General features: G+C 44.7%; 1 protein-coding gene across 5 annotated transcripts; it reads right to left on the bottom strand.

Annotated features, from left to right (window-relative positions):
• Nucleotides 1–1301: 1301 nt before the first annotated feature.
• Nucleotides 1302–18789, bottom strand: ppfibp2a (PPFIA binding protein 2a). Of its 5 annotated transcripts, XM_060071063.1 has the most exons (22): nucleotides 18357–18788; nucleotides 17227–17316; nucleotides 16124–16237; nucleotides 12821–12952; nucleotides 10985–11296; nucleotides 10573–10665; nucleotides 9246–9357; nucleotides 8602–8663; nucleotides 7744–7822; nucleotides 7473–7600; nucleotides 7231–7298; nucleotides 7084–7144; nucleotides 6739–6895; nucleotides 5833–5956; nucleotides 5540–5668; nucleotides 5046–5196; nucleotides 4787–4898; nucleotides 4516–4604; nucleotides 4013–4135; nucleotides 3763–3888; nucleotides 3254–3442; nucleotides 1302–2597 (listed from the first exon to the last, which is right to left on the bottom strand). In XM_060071063.1, exons 1-22 carry the CDS (start codon nucleotides 18402–18404, stop codon nucleotides 2391–2393), a joined length of 2706 nt encoding a protein of 901 aa, XP_059927046.1. In that variant the 5' UTR covers nucleotides 18405–18788; the 3' UTR covers nucleotides 1302–2390. The 5 variants fall into 5 exon arrangements, with proteins under 5 accessions (XP_059927046.1, XP_059927047.1, XP_059927051.1 ...); XM_060071064.1 differs by lacking the exon at nucleotides 16124–16237 and having other exon boundaries at nucleotides 18357–18789; XM_060071068.1 differs by lacking the exon at nucleotides 10985–11296 and having other exon boundaries at nucleotides 18357–18783.
• Between the last annotated feature and the right edge of the window lie 786 nt (nucleotides 18790–19575).

The following is a 19575-nucleotide window of genomic DNA, read 5'->3' as shown; positions in this document are numbered from 1 at the left end:
TATAGTATTTACCATAGTACACTACAATGTCTGGAAAATTACTATAGTAAATCCCACACTATATTGTAGTATAGTATAGTAATCTATAGTATACTACACTGTGTAGTAACTTACTATAGTATTTACCATAGTACACTACAATGTCTGGAAAATTACTATAGTAAATCCCACACTATATTGTAGTATATTATACTATAGTAATATATAGTATACTGTAGTAAATGCTGTAGTAAACTATAGTATTTTTTCCCCTGGGTATGCACTACAGTACTACATTAACCATCCTTAAAATAGCGTGTATAATACTGTTAATGATATTTTATTGATACATGGACCTATGCATCTAACCTTTTACTTGACAGACGATTAGGTTCATTTGTTTAGTTCTTTTCAAAAATGGGCTTTGAGAAGGAGGCTCCATATGTGTCTCTAATTAATTGAAGCAAATATGAAAGCGAATAACATTATTTTCTTTGTCTCTGCAGCTTTCTGATCCACCACCTGAACCGTCTCACGTTCACTCCAATCTGACACTGGAGAAGAGGAGGAAGGCTGCCGCGGTCCTGTTTGGACCAGCTATAGGGAGACCCCTGGTGGCCGGGACGCCCACCAACCGGTTCGATTCTCAGTGAGGTATGTTAATGTGGGTTATTATGGAGGAATACGTTTGGACTGGAGTGTCAATGCACTTTATTCTATAAACTTTATGCAGGTTATTTTATGTATTGGTTTTATGCTTGGAGTTATTTCTAGCATTTAGTATCTCGTCAGTTGACTCAATCAAGATGTACCTTCAAACTAATTTGGAGCAGCAAGCAGAGAGGCTCAAATGTTTAAGGTATTACATGTTACAATGGCGAATATGATGCCCAATCACCCAGTGGCTTCCCCAAAGTAAGGTCATAGCCGAACAAGCAACTGTCCGTACCCTACATCTATGAACCATATACCTGTTCTTTAAACCAGTTTTGACATATTGTTGACATTGAATAAATAGTTCTGCAGTATAAACTTTGCCTGGCAGTTATCGCCAAGGATAATTCTAGCCTTGTTTCATTGATTCTATTAAATATAGGCCTTGCTACTTCGTATGCAACTGGATATATATTAGTGCAGTGCCCGTCCAAAACACGTCCAAAATCACACTCGACTCTGCACTTCTTTGGGTCCTCATAAATGCACAGGCAAAGTGGGAAGACAGACCGAGACTCATCTAATTATAGTTAGATTAAATAGATATTTGTGTTCTGGGTGGTATTTAATAGGATGAGGGATATGCAATCTAAAATGAAACAATACTCTTTGTGTCTGATTCCAGTAATACATTTTAATGATCTTGAAGTACCTAGAAAAGAGGTAAATAATCACGTCCGTCTACATTCGAGTTTGATTGCATCTTCATTTCATACCAGCAGAGGGCAGTATAAGGATATATAGGAACTATATGAGCTGTACGAATAGAAAAATGATCCCTACAAAAGTAGGAAATTAACCTTTGGTATAGAAAGTGTAATATCTTAATTATTTGTATATATTTATAAACACACATTTTTCTGACATTTATAACTGCATTTGCGTTATGTTTCTTCCATAAGTACACTTTGTTCTGCTCAAACACATTAAGTACAAGGGTAAATTGTGCTAATAGATAAATAAAGTTATGCATCATAAGGCTGGCAATATTCCAATACAAATCAGGAGAACATTGATATGTTCCTATACAGCATAAACAATAAAAGGCATTACATTAAAACACATGTGAACATCTGGAAGTCCACTCTGTAAGGAATGCAAATAATGGCAAAAATAGTTCATTCTGAAAGAAAGAAAGAAATAAAGAAGGTACGGCTCATAGGACTCTTCCTCACCGTTACGCTACTGTCATTTTTACCTGACCTGGGTACAGCTGGTAACACAGAAGTGGCTAGGGTTCTTCTGCTTATTGCATTGGTAGTTAGATAGCACTTTACACCAAATTAATGCGTTGTTGGCATCCAATAATTAGCAATGTAGACAAACAATGTCAACTCAAGTGCAAATAGAGCTTTCATTTTCTATATCCTAAAAACCAGTTGTATGCCAAATCTTAATCTATTTATTTGAATTATATTATTCTCATCTTGACGTCTGAAGTTGTAGTTCAGAAGACCATTTGTAATCTAAATGTGATGCTGGCTCAGAATGTATTCTTAGCTTTGAGAGTGTTGTGTCTTTCTTGAGCAGGCTTTCTATTGGATTATCCTACGATATCCACAACATCCATCTGGTTTGCATTTTGGACATAACATCTGCCCAAAAATATAACCGAACCACAACATGTCCTGGTTCATATGAGTGGCAACGGTTGTCGAGGTTTAAAAAATAATCCATTTGGTAATCACGATGAGGCCTCAGCATCCACTCAGTACGCCAGCCTTCTCCTGCCTCTCAGACTGTCTGTCCAGCAAGGGGCTAAGATGCCTCATCCCTGAGTAGGGTCGATAGAAGACCCCATTAGCGGGGACAACTCCGCTGTCGATCGGGCAGATGTAGTCGGCGGTGTCATCGGGCTTCTTCTTCCTCAGGTGGCTGAACTGGGTAAAGCCTAACTTTTTTGGCTGTCAACAAAAACAACATAAGGAATTAATGCCCGAGTTATCATATGCCTGGACTGGACTCTCTTTACAGTTAACCGGCAAGCACTCCATCACCTTAGACATTACTTTGATAAAGTAATGATTTGAAATGGTTTTGCCTGTGTGTGTGTGTGTATGTGGATTATGGCACCGGTTGTACTTCTGATCAGCCCTAGAGGGAGGGTTCTCCCACTCTGCGTTCCTTCTCAAGATTTCTTCCTTGCTCATTTTTCTTGCCCTCTGGGCGGCTAAGGTCAGGGGGGTGTCATAAATATGTGGCCTGTTAAGCCCCTCGAGACTACCTGTGATTAACGTACTTTCAAATAAAATTGAAGGAAATGAATGCCCTGGACTGGACTTGTCGCATCGCACATCGTGGTCCAGGTGGTGACAGTAGTGGCTTGTGGCTTGTAACCGGATGGTTCGATCCCTGGCTCCTCTTAGCTGGGTTAGCTGAGTGTTGAGGTGTCCCTGAGCCCCTGACTGCTCCTGACGGGCTGGCTGTCGCCTTGCATGGTCAACACCGCCGCCAGTGTGTGCATGTGTGCATTAATGGTTGCAAGTCACTTTGGATAAAAGCGTCTGCAGTATCCCCTACAATGTCAATGTGAATGGTCTACAGCGAACGAGCTCCTCACCCTGACTTTGGCGGTGGTGGTGAGCGGGACGTGGCCCGTGGCGTTGGCGTACTCGCGCTTCTCCTGCGTGGCCTGGGCGCCCACCAGGGAGGAGAAGGCGCTGGCCAGGTGGCGACGCAGCAGGGTCTTCTGGGGGGGGATGTTCAGCAGCAGGGCCAGGGTCTCCGCGCTGAACCGGGGCTCCAGGATCTGGAAGGATCGAGAGGGAGAGTGGTCATGATGTGACGTTCACCCCCATTCAAGATTCAAGGTTCTGGAGTCTCAGGCTCCTTCAACAAAGCAATATAAAAATAAAAAGTGTAAGGGAAACACAAACTGGACATGAAATAATTAGAATAATATAAAATATACTAATAATAATAATAGCTGTAAACAAAATAGAAAACTGGACATGAAATAATTAGAATGAAATAAAAATATAATACTAATTGTAAATGAAATAGAATACTGTACATGGAATATAACAATGTGAAATAAGAATAAGTAACATGTGACCAGTGTTTACTTACAACAAGCCCCCCGTGCACCCCACTTCCACGGAGGTTAGGAGCGTACTCTGCCAGATCGACTGCCCGAAGCCACTCCATCACGCGGTGGTTTGACCACTGCACCACCTCGGACGGAGAGGGGCTCTTCTAAAGATAGCCCAGAGAGATTGTTTTAGCTTATGTCCCTCTTGACATGTCACGGGGCTCATCGCCTTTTAGAAAAAACATCCATGTGTGGGCTTGTGTTGACTCTGCCTCCAGCGTGGCCTACCTCTTCGGCCGGTCTGCGGCGGAGACAGTGGGGGTTGAACTTGTTGGCATGTAGGACATGGATGGCACATTTAATACTGAGGTGATGGAGCTGACTGGTGACCTTCAGGGTCAAGAGGTCATTCTGGTCCAAGAGAGAAAGACAACAAGCTCATTCAGGATACTATGACAGAGTTTAAAAAACCTTCCAATGGTGAGTATTTATAACTCTTGCTTGAGATTAGAATGCCATATGCTCTAACGCCGGGAATTAAGAATGTGTCGGGTTTATGTGCGGAACATGAAGGTAAAACAAAATACGGTGACGAAAAAAGACATGCATACTTTACGTCTTGTGAAAGCCGAAAAGGCTCATATCATGTGTCAAAGGATCACAGGATCATGTGTGATGAGAGTGGCTTTGTCACTGATTGGGTGTATACTTCAGATCATCAGACTGGAGTTCGGTGCCGGATCATTAATCAAGGCTTGCTTGATGTGCTGATTGGATTGGCTGGCTCTTACCACTGTGAGGTACTGTATCATGCGACCATCCACCCGCGCCTCATGAAACTGGTCTTTGTACTGTGGCAAGCCGATGTCATCCAGCCACCCTGCAAACCGGCCCCAGATGCTTACTGAGTGATTTCACAGTGGAGTCGCAGATTACCGCTGAATATGTTCGCTTTGAATCAAGGACAGAAGATGTCTTTGTTTCTTTCCGAGTTACAACTTTCCACCATGTTCTTCCAAGAGTGCCTGTTTTTACTTCTTATATTCGTAAGGAAGCACTTACTGGTGACCCAGATGTGGTCCAGTTCAGAGGACTTCTCCACCACTTTGGTGCCGAGCGCCTTCAGAGCTAGCTGCAGCTTCTTTCTATGCAGTGGGTGCTTAATGCCCATCTCCTGGGGGGTTGTTGGACAGTAATACTTAAGTTAATCATTGTTCATTGATTATAACTTTGCTGTACATTAAATATTAGCCTGAAATGAACAAAAACATTTGATGTTAAGATACCGGAGTGTAAACGCTTTTGAGCCAAACTTCCTAACCTTCTCGTAGTCCTGGGGGGAGGCAGAGAGCAGCGTCTGCCCGTTGTCCACCCACTGCCTTGTGAGGTTCACATACTGGGCCAGGCCATAGTCCTCCAGCCAGCCGCACACCTGCTCCTTGCTCCACTGGCCAAACGGTGTGTTCATATCCCTGACAATAGACACTTCGTAAGCCTCATAGCATAATTGCCTCAGTCATATGTTGGCCATATTATGGTATCCAGCCTATCTCTACTCTACTCTACTCCCCTAACTAACGCTGCGGATTCACTGTGGCTGAGTCCTGAGCCCTTCAGAGTGCCTTTTACCTTCCATAATCACTATCTGCCTAAATCATCTATTTGAATTACACATCTCTGACGCTTAATACAAGATGAACCTTAAAATATGACGACGGCAATTATGCTATGAGGCTAACGATCGGTTAACCATGACTAAAGACGTGATCTAAAGAGCAGTGGTTTGTTCCTCCACAGTGATCCACGAGGCCTTACCTTGAGGAGCTGTGGGACTCTGGGGTCCGGGTCAGCCTGGGCCCAGCCGTGGCACGCAGCCCCCCTCTCTGAAACTGACCAGCGTCAGGGTCCGCTCCCTGGAGGCCCCCAGACTGGGTTCTGCGCAGTCTGTCAGGACAACGCAACCGTCACTCATGAACCGTAGCCAGGCATCGTTCCCAACGGTTACCGCTGGTGGCATCGTAAACATCTGGAACCTGGTTCCAATGCACTGGTCCCCCCGCCGTGATGAAGACAAAGAGACAAAAGAGCCACGACGACAACACACTCACTTGCCCCAGAGCTTCCTCAGGCTTCTGTTGGTCTTGAGGTATTCAGGGGAGCCCAGGGCCCTGTCGCTGGCCGGGGCGCCCGCCTCCGAGCTCCCACTGGAGCAGTCACTGCCTTCTGCGCTTCCTTTATGAGAATCCACAGAGCCCAGAGTCAGCGTATGTGGAAACAACACGTGTTTTAGATTATACCGTGGGGGATTGACTGTGACTTTGAAAGTGATGCATGAATATAGCTATGGATGAGGAATAGTCTTGGCAAAAATACACATGGCACTGTTTGGAAAAGCTTTTTATGTTGTGTATGGATTCATGGGTACATTCATATATTTATTTATCTATCATATCAGTGGTATTCACCAAAGGTTGTGAAAGTCCTATTAACTCTTAAGCATTAGACCTTTAGCAGTAAACCATTTGCCCCCGGCTGTGTTCTGCATTATATTCTACCCAGGGAACCATAGGCTACAGACTATTAAGAGGGAAAATTGCTCATTGGCTCAGGGCCTGTGGTGGGGTAAAGTAAAGCAGTTCCAGCTGAACGTGTACGTGATATTTCTGGTTAATGTTTCAAAGCCAAAAGCCCGCACTGCACATCACATCTGAAAGGGAACGGGGTGGAAGTTGGGAGTTTAAAGTCATTTATGGAGATTATATTCGGTCTTGGGTGGGGCAGGGTACGTGTGGTCAATCAGACCAAGGGATAGGGTGTGGTCCCTCTTCTTCCACCAAGCCTGTACCCACTGGCCTCCAATATTAGCCATAATCATAAAGGACACTGAGCATCTGGTCAGGGAAATGTGGTTAGGCTAAAATTATAGTCGCAAAACGTCACTCACATGGATAAGTAAGTCGTGTAAGTACGTCAGCTGGGATTATTGCTATAGCTCTCTGGTTCTCAATGTTTACCACTGGGTTTGCTCCGGTTGGAGTCTCCATCCTCGCTGCCGTGTGGAGATGTGCGGCTCTGAGTGTCACTGGAGCTCTCTCGCTCTGTCTCTCTCTCCCTGTCCTCGCTCTGCTCCGACAGAGAAGCGTTAACAGGTGGCGTGTCCGCATGATTGCTCTGCAGGAAAATTGAATCACAAGGCAGGCTCAACGCTTTGCTATCAAAGATAATAACCTTTAAATAGCGATACGGTTATCATAGCAGAGAGGCTGGGAAATATTTTATGAGAGCTTTTGTTGTGTGTCATTATTGAAATATTCATGGTTGGGTTCTGAATTCATGTCGTGCATGGTTAAATGAAATACCTTTTCTAATGGTCCATTTGGCAGGTCATTCGTGCTACTTGATAACGTCTGTGTATCTGTCCTGCAAAATGTAGAATTGAGAGTTAATGAGGTTAATTAACTTAGGAATTAATTCATATGATGTTTGCTGTGGGAAAACAAGAGTACCTTGTATTAATCTCCTTCTGAACTGATGCAAACGATGTGTTTTGAGAAGAAAGGCTGCTCGTGGAGACCTGGAATAAACATCCCATAATAATATGAATGTTAACATATATGGCACAAGTCCAAGTCACAGCATTGTATAGCCCGGGTATAATCGTCTCCTCAGACTTCAGTAATCAGGCACTACAAGGCTCTTTCAAGGCTTTCATTAACACCATGAGACCAACTGACACGTCGTTACCCACCTGAGATTTCACATCTTCAGACTTTGAGCTGGAAGAGTCCACATTCCCCACCATGCCCCCCTGCTCCTCTTCCTCACTGCTGCTCGACTCAGTCCTCCTATTGGACAATGATCGGATAGTGGGTGGAGCTACGATAAAAAGAAAATCAAAGGATCATTAGCTATTATACAGAGGCCTAACAATGCTCTTAAGCTAAAGAGTGTATTTCAAAGGGATCAAAGACTTCAATGGAAGAGGCAGCAGGTAATAAGCAGGTAGTGGGACTATTTACGTTGTCTGGCGGTGTAGGGGACCTCTCTGAATTGCCGGCACTGTTTCAGGAGCATTGTGAGCTCCTCAATGCGTTGGTTCTGCGACAGGCAAACACAGAACAACGCGGCATCCCCGTTAAAAAGAAACATCTGGACGGTGGTCCTCACACTTTATACCAAACCACCCCAGCTAAATAAACACCATGCCCCCTTCACAAGGCCTTTTCATCACAGCACGACGGAGAGAGGGGATGGACATGGGCCGGGCTGGAAACACAAGTGAGGCAGCTCTGTGGAGTGTGTGTGGGTCTTTGAAGTGGTGCCTGGGCCTGGTTTTAACATGTTTCCTTCAGTGCAGCTGAGTCCAAAATTAGGGTTGGCAGATAGAGAACTACAACATGTGGCTATGCCTAAAATGGCTCTGCTTTGTGTGTGTGTGTGTGTGTGTGTGTGTGTGTGTGTGTGTGTGTGTGTGTGTGTGTGTGTGTGTGTGTGTGTGTGTGTGTGTGTGTGTGTGTGTCACGTCTGTACCCAAATGTTAGTCTTTAAAGATCCAAAGGTTGTGTGTGTGTGTGTGTGTGTGTGTGTGTGTGTGTGTGTGTGTGTGTGTGTGTGTGTGTGTGTGTGTGTGTGTCTGGGCGTGTGTGTGGTACATGGCCCATACAAAAGGCCCTCTGTGCTGTGAAGGATTAAGGGCGGAGCCTGGGAGACATGGCAGCATCCCAAAACAGTTACAACTGTCTAAGCACTAACATATCAATGCAGCTTCGCAAGGCAGCTCAAAAGAGAATGGATATAGTACATTAAGCACCCCATACGTCCTATCCAAACACACATAGTGCAGAAGGAGCAGAAAAACGGGCTCCATTCACAGTTACCTTCTCTTCATTGGCGGCTAACAGGGTCTCCATTCCAGCTCTCAGCTTCTGCAGTTCCAGCTCTATAAAGAGAAACACCATGCCAATCATCTGTGCAAACATAGCGGCTGAAATAGGTCATGCCAAATGAAGTATTAGATGTTTCCCATGCAAACATGAGATGACAAGCGCTATGCAGAAGAGTGTCCTGATTGAAGTCCATTTCCAGGAACAAAAGCAAAAACAAAGAAGGGAAGTCTAATTGCATACGGATGCACATATGAAAATCAAAAGAAAATGTTTTGCTACGAATGTTAGATTATACACAAAAGTCCACCAGCATTAATAGAAAGGGGTGATTGGTTGGATAGCTATTGCCAAACCAAACCAGATGTTTCCTGTGCAGAAACAGAGGAGATGCAGTCTACACTATATGATACGAAAAGGTCAGGGCAAAGGAAAGTAATCGGAGCGTGTGAGCATGAATGAATATGCAACGGTAGTTCTTTATTCCTTAGAAGCATACATGTTATTGCAATACAAGGTATGTTGGGCAGTGGATTTATAACCCCAAAAAAATCACACAATCAGGTTGCATTATCTGACTAGAGACAGGCACAGAAAGGGCCCTGGGTGGATTGGCAGAGTTTAAAGGAAGCACGTACCTCTCTCTGGGTTCTCATTAGGGAGACAGGGCCTGGCCATGAGCTGAGTGTTCAAGTTATCAATCTCTGTGTTCTTGCTGAACAGCAGCTGCTGGAGGCAGCTGATCTCGACCTGCGGGTAACACACAGAGCAACGTTGCAATTGAAAACACTTTTGGGCACTTGGAGAGAAAATAACAAGAAAGGGACCTCCACCGAAGGACAAATTGTGTCTGTCCACCATCTTTAGGCACACCTCAAAAATAACAGACTTGTTAAAGCTCTTTCAACAATAAAACATTAAACAGTGGCATAAATGCCCGTTCTATAAGAAGAGGGGATAGAAAGATTAGGATTTATTTTCCACACTGGCATAGATATATAACCACTACAACACATTCCCAATAACTGCTATTGAACCTTGAAGGACCATTTATTGTCCCAGCACTGTCTTGAGATTTATAGGGAGAGAAGAACAGCAGATGGCAAAGAAGTTAATTTATTGCCTGATCTCTTTCCCAGAGCTTAAGTAAGGAAAAAAAATTCTATCTAGCATTAACATAAAAGAAGACGAAGAGGTCCCAGAGCAGTGATCAAGATGTAGAGTTATCTGTTTGAGTTCTAGTTTCACACGTTACATTGTTCTAGGAAACTAGGCAAAGGACCAAATGATGTCTCAATAAGTGGTTGATAAAGTTGAAGGTCACCTTAGATGAACATGCACACTGAAGTTCAATTGTGATGAGATGGCATTTAAAGGGGGATTGAGTCTGGCATAGTGGAAGCATGGTTTAAGAGTCTGGCTCTCCACCTTTACTTATAAACCTCACCCCCCATAAACCTCAGAGCACCTCTGGCCAATGAACTGAGCCACGATCCACTGATTACAGCCACGGAAAGACACAGGAAAGAATAGGAACCGGTAGGTAGAGACAAGGGGAAAGATTGTGTAAGTGACCGAAAGGAGAGAAGAGCTTACCTTCAAAATATTATATTAGAGTTTAAGAGACCATCATTTAAAAAACAAATCAAAAATGTACAGTAAGTCTACGAGTTAATACCATGGAACCATGCCAAGATAAACAAGAACGAGTTTCAGATGTAATGGGCTGTCATTATATCTATTTCTACCTACAAAATTGTTCTCAGACTTCTTAAGAAAACACAGTCCCCATGAATGAGTAAACTGTGAGAGAGAGAATGGCTTATTTCAAACTGGCTGGACCATCGGATTGGACTCCAGTTCGGAAACTAGTTCATGACTAGACCGTCTGCAATGGAAGCTGCTGGGCAGTGATTGCGTTTATTCTAAAAACAGAGCGTGGAAGAAGAAAGAAACTCATTCCACCTTGGTTGCTTTGAGTTTCTTCTCATACTGCGACTTCTGATCTTCCAGGACTTCCACTCTGTCTTTGAGGAAGCGAAGCTCCTTTAACAACACCTGCAACAGAGGCATAGATCAGTTTCACTGCAATTATCTCTATTTTTTGGTCTCTTGGCTCACTATCTTACCACCACATTAGCACTATGTAATTTCACCACACCACACCACACCACAGATTAGGTAGTAGCTATTGCCCAACTGAATTACGACCAAAGCCGTGCACAAATTGCGGATGCATAATGCGATAATGTGACCATTATGGTTTAAGGCAAGGAGCGTTGTTAACACAATAAGTTCCTAAAATATGAATTCTCTCAATGTGGTAGACACCATGCTGTTGGCCGGAGGTCATGCACACTCGGGCCGCGGCGCCTACACTCTGTTCTCCACACTGGCAGGTGGCGTCTGCGTTTGACCAGCTTTCTCCTAAGTTGTCATTGTCCTCATTCTCATCAGAACTGCCTGAAGCATCCGCCAGTGGGTGCATCTCCCCTGGGCCTCTGTCACAGGAAAGCCCCAGGGCCGAGCTCTGGCCTTCATGGGAAGCAGGTGGGCAGCTGGCCTCTACTGAGTCTGTCTGGATGTCTGCCTGGATATTCAGGGTTCTTTGCTCCTGGATCTTGCTATTGATCTCCTCCTGGAATTTACACATCTGCTCCTGCAGCTCGCTAATGAAATTTACGACATGCTAACAGATTCAAGGGGAGGGAAGGAATGAGGGGATGAGAAGTAAGAAAATGCAGGTTAAAAAAGAGAAAATAAATGATACGGTCTGCCTGGAATGCATGTCGGTGTCATAAACAATCGCATGAGACTTATAAGTTCAAGATAATAATAACAATATATAATATATAAATTGTATGTCCACCCTTGAAACCCTTGCAGTCAGCCTCTATGTTCAGTCTGCGCTGCTGAGGTGCAGCAGAGGATAGATTTATGATGTATCAGAGGGGAGAGCAGTCTTGTGTGTCTATAGTTAGGGTGTAAACAGCAGCCGGGCTATGCCTGGATCGTGGACAGAGGAAGTCTCACATGGGCCCGGTTGAACGGATATGACATACGATATGAAGTGCCTCCACCACTAAATATAACCACAGGCTGACTGATTTGACAGCCAGGACGCTGTTGAAGTTAGTGTACTGTATATGCTTGTGTTTTGTATACGTAACAATATTGTCTTTCTACAAGTGTGCGTTGTGTCCGGATGTTTGTGTTTGTTTGTTTGTGTTGTGTGTGTGTAGGTCGGGGGGGGGGGGGGAGAGAGTGAATGTGAGCACACTTGGGTCGCTGCACATGTGTTCATCAGTGGTGGCATGGCAGTAAAATATCAAAGACACATAGAAGGGATGGAAAACACAGAAAAACTTTAAATAGGACAGAAACTTGAAACAGTCTCTAACAAACACTATACTCTAAGGATCTTTTTTTGTGTCAACTCAAAGCCACAAAATGCAGCTGTGTACTTTTCAAGGAATGCAAAACAAATCCTACTTCCATTCATTCCCACCTAAGCCCTCCAGAAGAGCACTTTAGCCTCTAGATGTAACAATGGTCCATTCAGTGCTCTTTAATGGTCAGAAGCTGAGCGTGGATGGCCAACGTCGGCACTGTAGCCGACCAGCGCTCATAATTTAGCATCTCATCCATCAGGGCTGCACACTCTGCCAGTACGGCGTTACCATGAAGACCGACACGCACTCTGAACAGCCATGTTTTCACAGTAACAACAGACATCACCTCTCTCTCTCTCTCTCTCTCTCTCTCTCTCTCTCTCTCTCTCTCTCTCTCTCTCTCTCTCTCTCTCTCTCTCTCTCTCTCTCTCTCTCTCTCTCTCTCTCTCTCTCTCTCTCTCTCTCTCTCTCTCTCTCTCTCTCTCTCTCTCTCTCGTAACACCTTATACATTTGAGCCTCTCGCTCATTACAAGGTCCAGGTTGAAACGTAGGCCAGACCAATCCAGACCACCTTTATGAGTTTGTTTTTCTGGGGGACTTGCCCAGGAAGAACAGCCTTGAGGAGGGCCAACGTTTTTGTTTTTCCGTTGTACCAACATTTTAGAATTACCTAAGGTCAGTCCCTGACAATGTTTACCAAAACACAAGAAAGAAAGGCATTGTACATTGCTTACAGAATCCCTGAGAAGGTATCTTTAATAAACTTTCATTCAACTTTGAAGAAAGTACCTGGTATGGTAACATTTGAACAGCCCCTTACCTCTGCTTTATGCTGTCTCTCAGTGCCGTGAACGTGGTTCTGCTCCATGTCTGCTAACTTGAGCTTTAGGTAGGACACCTCCCCCATCAGGTTCAACTTCTGGCTCTCCAGTGACGTCCTGTTCAGCAGCTCCTATCATCAACAACACGCATGGTCATTAGGACTCCCAGCACGGGGAGACCTACATGTAAACCTACATTATACACACACACAGACACACACACACGTGCACGCAGCATGCATGCACACACACACACACACACAAACACACACATAAACCAACACACACATACAGGCACACACATGAACGCAAGCAGCTCACACAAACACACATTAACACACACACACACAAACACACACAAAGTCATACTTACGTATGTGCTCTGTGCTAAGTTGCTATCCGGTATAAGACACAAGCAGTTGCACAATGACTGCTCCACAGGGTAACCTACTGCTTTTAGAAGCCGTTTCAGTGGCTAAATATACACAGCCAAGAGCCACTATTTATAATGGCTATTTTACAGCTCACCCTGCAGAGCAAAGCAAAACGGACAAGTGTGTGTGTGTGTGTGTGTGTGTGTGTGTGTGTGTGTGTGTGTGTGTGTGTGTGTGTGTGTGTGTGTGTGTGTGTGTGTGTGTGTGTGTGTGTGTGTGTGTGTGTGTGGTGTGGGAGAGAGAGAGACAGCTTGTCAGACAGACAGACGGAAAGAGGGAGAGTGTATGGGAGAGAGCAAGAGAAAGAGACGGACTGAGAGCGAGAGTGCGTGTGTGTGTGTGTGTGTCTGGTTGAGAATGAGAAAGACAGAAAGAGTAAGAGAGAGACATTCTGTGTCTGTGGGAGAAAGCGAGAGAGAGAAAGTGTGTGTGTGCGTGTGCGAGTGTGTGTGTGTGTGTGTAAGAGTGAAAGAGAGAGAAATAGACAGAGAGAGAGCGACAGACAGAGAATAAAATGTGCGTGTGTGTGTGTTTGCTTGTGTAGGGGGACCCGTGCGCATGTGTTTGTGTGTGTTTGTTTGTGCAGGGGGACCCGCTCGCGTTCTCGTGTGTGTGTGTCCTGAGTCTGATCCTGAAATCCTAAAAAAAGCTTTCAATAAGTGCAGTAATTTTCAATATACATCCGTCAATCCAGACTTAATGATGACCTGACCTCATTGCCACAGAGAATTGCTGGGAGCCTTGATATTTTAGTCGAACCTTGCTGGCAGGCATGTTTACTGAGTTGGCTGATGTCAAACAGGTGCTAAATCGCTGAGGGTCCATGACATCAGAAGTGCTGGAAATGCGGTTTTGCATGCAGCCATTAAGGGAAAAAATGGATGATATATATATAAATATATGTTATACACATATGCATATATGCTTTTTTTTTCTGCACATACAGAAAATGTTAAAGCTTTGTCACCCGAAAGAGATTAAATGCCTTTAGGGACTGCATCTGCAGGAGACACTCTAGTGACTGCTCAACACTCTTGTGCACGTGGGATCGGACACTATTTCACCATGGAATCACTAATAGTATAGGGTAGCAGGGATGCTATGCTTCAAGCTATAAGTAATACAATGCACTTGGTCAAATGTCATAAATCTATTTTAAAAACACACATGCAAGGTTGAATGCTCCAGGTTTTGTACTACCTTGCTCGTCCTTCTCCACTGTGTGGCTGTAGGTCGGGTAAAGTCCATTTCCCTCAATCAGATCGATCGTTTTGGTGATCCTTTACAGCCACTCCTTCCACAATAACATTTTGACCCTGTTCTGGCTTAATTTCTTTAGAGTCTGCTGTGATGTGCCTGGGCAAGTTGGAGTCTTTGGAGGTGGTTTAGAAGTCAGGACGTGTGCTAGCCACCTCTCCGAGTAACCGTCCCACCGTTCACACCTCAAGTCCTCGGTCCTGATCTCTTCCCCGCAGGCTTTAGGTCAGCCCATACGTTTCTCAAACGGTTTGTTTTGCTCTGCCTTTTCTCTAGCCTTTGTGTCTCCCATAATCGTTCTACTCCTCTGCCTCTCAGTGTCTACCTCCCTCCCTCACGTTTCTGTCTGGGTGCCTGCAGGGGTGTGTGTGTGTGTGTGTGTGTGTGTGTGTGTGTGTGTGTGTGTGTGTGTGTGTGTGTGTGTGTGTGTGTGTGTGTGTGTGTGAGGTGATTAGAGGTTAGGGGCGGAGCTACGGTGGTCGGCACACCTGCTAAAACCAGACCAGGCTGGCCCTGAAGACGCCAGGCGGGAGTCTCCGTGGAGACTAACCTGGAAGAGACCCAAGCACGCTAAATATTTTGGTAGTCACGGTGATCCGGAGACTGTCAGAATGGAATCTGAGTGAGGAATTTCCTCTTGGGAAGGCCAGACTCCTACACAGCTACCACGGTTCGTAGGTGCTGCTTTCTCTCTCTCTATCAGCTTTAGAGTTGGGGTTAAAATATATGGATGGAAAATCTGCGGATTACAGCTTTCTCACAACGTGGAAACACAATTCAGCACGGATTTAAGGACGGCTGGACGAGCGATAGTACCAAGAGTACCAAGAGCGAAGGCAAACGGTCTAGTGTTTGGTCACATCATAGAATCAAAGCATTGGCCCACGGTGTGGTCTAATATTAGAACACAACAGATCCTTGTGTAGCTATCATGTTCATTAACAGGTTAACGCCTGTGGGACGAAGGTGGTGCCAGATCAAACCCAGAGGCTGGGACTGTTTATTAAAGGGTGTGTTTCTGATTGATAAATTATATAATTTAAAAATACAATTTAATAGGAAATAAATACAATACAAAGAATAATCCTTCTTCTTTTCTTCAGGTCTTACTCTTAGTGATTTATAATTATTTATTTCTAAATTGTGGTTGAAATAGATACTGAATTTAGTTTAAGATAGCTTTGGATCAGATTCTTTGTGAATTACACTCGTCAACCGCCATTTTCAGCTTCCCACTCAATAACCGACCAGCTACCCATGGTGTACACATTCATATGTTCCTTATTGAAATCCAATGTTGTTCCGTGGAACCATTGGCATTAACTCACTTATTCTAATAGTAAATACACACCACACATAGAAAAGTGCACATTAGGTCATGCCGAATGGTCAAATGTGGCGCATCACAGAATCAGATATATTGTGTTAGTGAGCAAGTCAATATGGATCACAGATCAATTGCACTACATATCGCTTTGTGTGTGTGTGTGTGTGTGTGTGTGTGTGTGTGTGTGTGTGTGTGTGTGTGTGTGTGTGTGTGTGTGTGTGTGTGTGTGTGTGTGTGTGTGTGTGTGTGTGTGTGTGTGTGTGTGTGTGTGTGGGGGGGCCTACCTGTTGCAGCATCTCCTCTGTGTATTTCAGTTTGTGTTGGTATTCCTCCAGAGAACTCAGAAGACCACTGATCTTCACCCCCTGTGCTTCTACCTGGTCCGTGAGCAAACCGACCTGTGTGTGTGTGTGTGTGTGTGTGTGTGTGTGTGTGTGTGTGTGTGTGTGTGTGTGTGTGGTTAGGGTTTGGACATGAGACAAAAATATCCTTCATCAAAATGTATATTTCAAAATCAAATCTCACTAAAGGGTTGGACTTCCAATCACAGTATATGGACAACAATGTCTTTCTGTATATAGGTGGCTTATATCGGTCAATATTTTCTATGTTCATTACACCTCTCCTGTCGCACTTCATAGTGCGCACATTTAAGTTTGAGAAATAATACAAGATAATGTTCTTGGAGGCTAAGAGTAAGAATGTTGGAATCAGGGTATATATATATATATATGTATGTTTATATAGTCTAATCTGCTGGAGAACTATTGGGGCCTTGTTGAGTAATGTACTAATCACATGTCAGAGGCAGGGCCTCAGCAGTCTGTCAAATGGGATTTAGCCCAAGAATGTCAGAACACACACACACACACACACACACACACACACACACACACACACACACACACACACACACAGGTGCCGTCGTGCTCATGCCCGAGCCGAGGCCTGTCTGCGGCCTCCTCTTGCTCAACAACGAGGACTACATGCACACACATGCACAAAGCACAACCGCGTGCAAACGCAGGGACACAAAACCAGACAGTCGACCATAAAACAAAGAACCAGTAGTAAAAGCTTTGTGACATAGTGCACCTTCATCAAACCGTTTTCTTCTCCCAGTCTCCCTCCCACTGCTACGTGATACAGGCTCTGTTTATGATCACTTGGGGCCCCGAGGGGACAGTCATGTGACCCCCTTGTATTAAAGACAGACTTAAATGAAACGCTCCGCTTTTAGCTTCAGCCATAGCTCTCTTTCTCTATTTATGAATGTGGTTCCAATTTCCCTTTCAAGAAACGCACAACGCTTCGACTGAACAGATGTGGGCCATAGAGATGCCTCAGAACTTCCTTCCTGATCACGAGGTGTTGAAGCAGGTCTTACCTGAAGAATGAGCGATTCTTTGTCCCCCTCCAGGCGAGATAGTCGCTCCTGGTAGGACGCGGTGCTGTTCCCAGGAGCGCTGAGGTTGACCTGTAGGAGTATCAGCCTCTGTTAGCTTCAGACATTACTGGGCCGACCAGAGCAGAGCAGAAGCCCACTTGATCGCATTGGTCCTGAACGAGAGCTTTTTGACCAATGGGGTCACACGCCATGCACTGCTGCATGCAGTGAGTGCACACACACTTTTGTGCGTGTGTGCGGGCACACGGGCGTACACACTGAATTACTGTAGGCTCAAATAACCTATTGTGCCAGAGGACGATGTGGGAAAAATGCTAAAGAGGTTTACAGTTACTAAGCTTGTTTAAAATGCCGTTGCGCGCATTCTGGCTGGTCATAGTTGAGTGAAAATGGTGCTCTGTGGCTGTGCTGCCTGTATTTCGGTCCATGGTGTCCAAGTGCAATAGTATTGCAACCAAGTGAGAGAAGATAGCTGAGATGTGCAGCCTCTCACCCTCCATCATGGAAACTTTGTGTGGTTCAGCATCCATGCTGTTGAAGCCAGCCAACTCAAGTGGTTTGCAGTCATTTGAAAACGCCAATAACAATCTAAAAGCGAGGTTTAGGCACCCAAGCATTAAATACTTCACAGCATGTGTCTGCCATGCAAAGTATTATGATTTCAGAATGAAACACGTATAACTCTTAATTTAAAGCAAAAGTTTCCAAAATATTTATATTTTAAGATTTAGCAAACATTTAATTGTGTATAAATCAACATTGCTTTGCATTGTATATTTTTATAAATAGCATAATGCACAAATATTAAAATTTCAATATGGACATTGTTCTATAGTAGTCTATGTCATAGCTTTACACCAGCAAACCCCATAAAGAGACCACAGAAAAACCCTTTCGTAAATAAAGTGTACTATATGAAGAGTTCTAGTACTTTTTGTTTGAGGTGTCTACTCTATCCTCTCCTCACCTGACAAACAAGGTCTCAAATCTCAAACCCGATGAGACCATCAGAATAACAACAAAAACAACAACAACAGCATTTATACGCAACTGCAAATCGTGTCACATCTTAAAGGAGCAGGCATGCATGTAAAAAATCGACGCCTTACCTTTTTGAGCCAGGTAAAATGCTTATGCAAATCAATATTGTACTCCATCCTGCAAGCCCATTGTTGTGTGTCTATCAGCACGGTGACACGTTAGATGCCAGACAGTTTGCATATCCCGTGAGGTGGGACGGCAGTGTAACGTGAGCAAGAAACTCCCCGGTCACACACAGTGCTGCGGCTCAGCGGAGCCCGCAGTGAGGAGAGGCAAACTTGGGAGTTCCAGAACTTCCAGTTCTTCTACTCTCACGAGCTCTCCTTCCACAAATTACAGACAGTGCATGGAGGACTTTGGCCCGTGTGGTTCGGAGCCTGGGCAGCCTGAAGCCAGCGTCTCTGATCAACTCCAGAGCAGAGCTTCACTCCTCTTACCATGCCAACTGCCTTTTTATTCTCTTCCTCCCTCTCCCTTTCTTTCCCCCTCTCTCTCTCCTGTTCCCTAAATGTGGTTCATTTTAGGGGGCTCACGAAAGGGGCAGAAGGAGCGAGGGAGCTTTCTGCGGCACATGCTTGTCAGATGTCATGCAGAAGAGGCAGGAAAGGAGCAGGGGGAGGTCGGTGGGGGGGTTAAGGGGAACCTTTCGAGGGTCCATTATAACGGGGGAATGGGGGGCTTAAAGAGAGAGAGAAAAGGGAAGAAAATGCCATTAAGGGGGGTGATTAGGCGAGCTGGAGGTCCAAATGAATTGGTGTGTGTTGGGAGTGGGAGGTAAGGGAAAGGGGGTTTATAGCAACAGGATATGCACTAAGACAAAGACAATAAAGGTAGGAGGCGGAGGGATTCGGACCGGAGCTCTGGAACTGATTAGCGGCCCGGTTTGCCGGAGGTTCAACCTTCTGTCAGAAGGGAGCGAGGAGAAGTCCTGCAGGCAGAGGGGTTAAAGATCCCCGTTTTATTCAGCAGCCTTTTTACCCCGTGCAGAGAAGAGTCCTCTCCCCACTCATGTTTACCTGATTAGCCTTGGCGGTTTACTGCCCCTGTTCGAAAAATGTGTGGCTGATTTCTGTAGTCGTTTTGTGGCTGATTAATACACACTATTTCCAATGCGTAAAAAAAAGTACAAAACATTTATGTTGCAGATGTTTAACTTAAACGCACCTTCAATGATGTCCTGCAGTGGAGTGCCCGACATCGTTAAGCCACAAGGCCAATGTATGACTAGTCATCAATTATTCACCTGGTATCTCTGGAGCGTAGCCAGTAGTGCGTGCACGGTGTCAG

This window comes from Gadus macrocephalus, chromosome 14 (assembly GCF_031168955.1).
Source record: "Gadus macrocephalus chromosome 14, ASM3116895v1".
Lineage (NCBI taxonomy): Eukaryota > Metazoa > Chordata > Actinopteri > Gadiformes > Gadidae > Gadus > Gadus macrocephalus.
Note: the sequence above shows the minus strand (reverse complement) of the source record. Positions and strands in the feature narration are given on the sequence as shown.

Coding starts and splice junctions, on each gene's coding strand:
- ppfibp2a (XM_060071063.1), bottom strand. CDS start 18,404: ATGGAGTACAATATTGATTTGCATAAGCATTTTACCTGGCTCAAAAAG. Junction 7,823..8,601: donor TAGCCGCCAATGAAGAGAAG/GTAACTGTGAAT, acceptor TGCCTGTCGCAG/AACCAACGCATTGAGGAGCT. Junction 7,601..7,743: donor CCCCTACACCGCCAGACAAC/GTAAATAGTCCC, acceptor TTTTTATCGTAG/CTCCACCCACTATCCGATCA.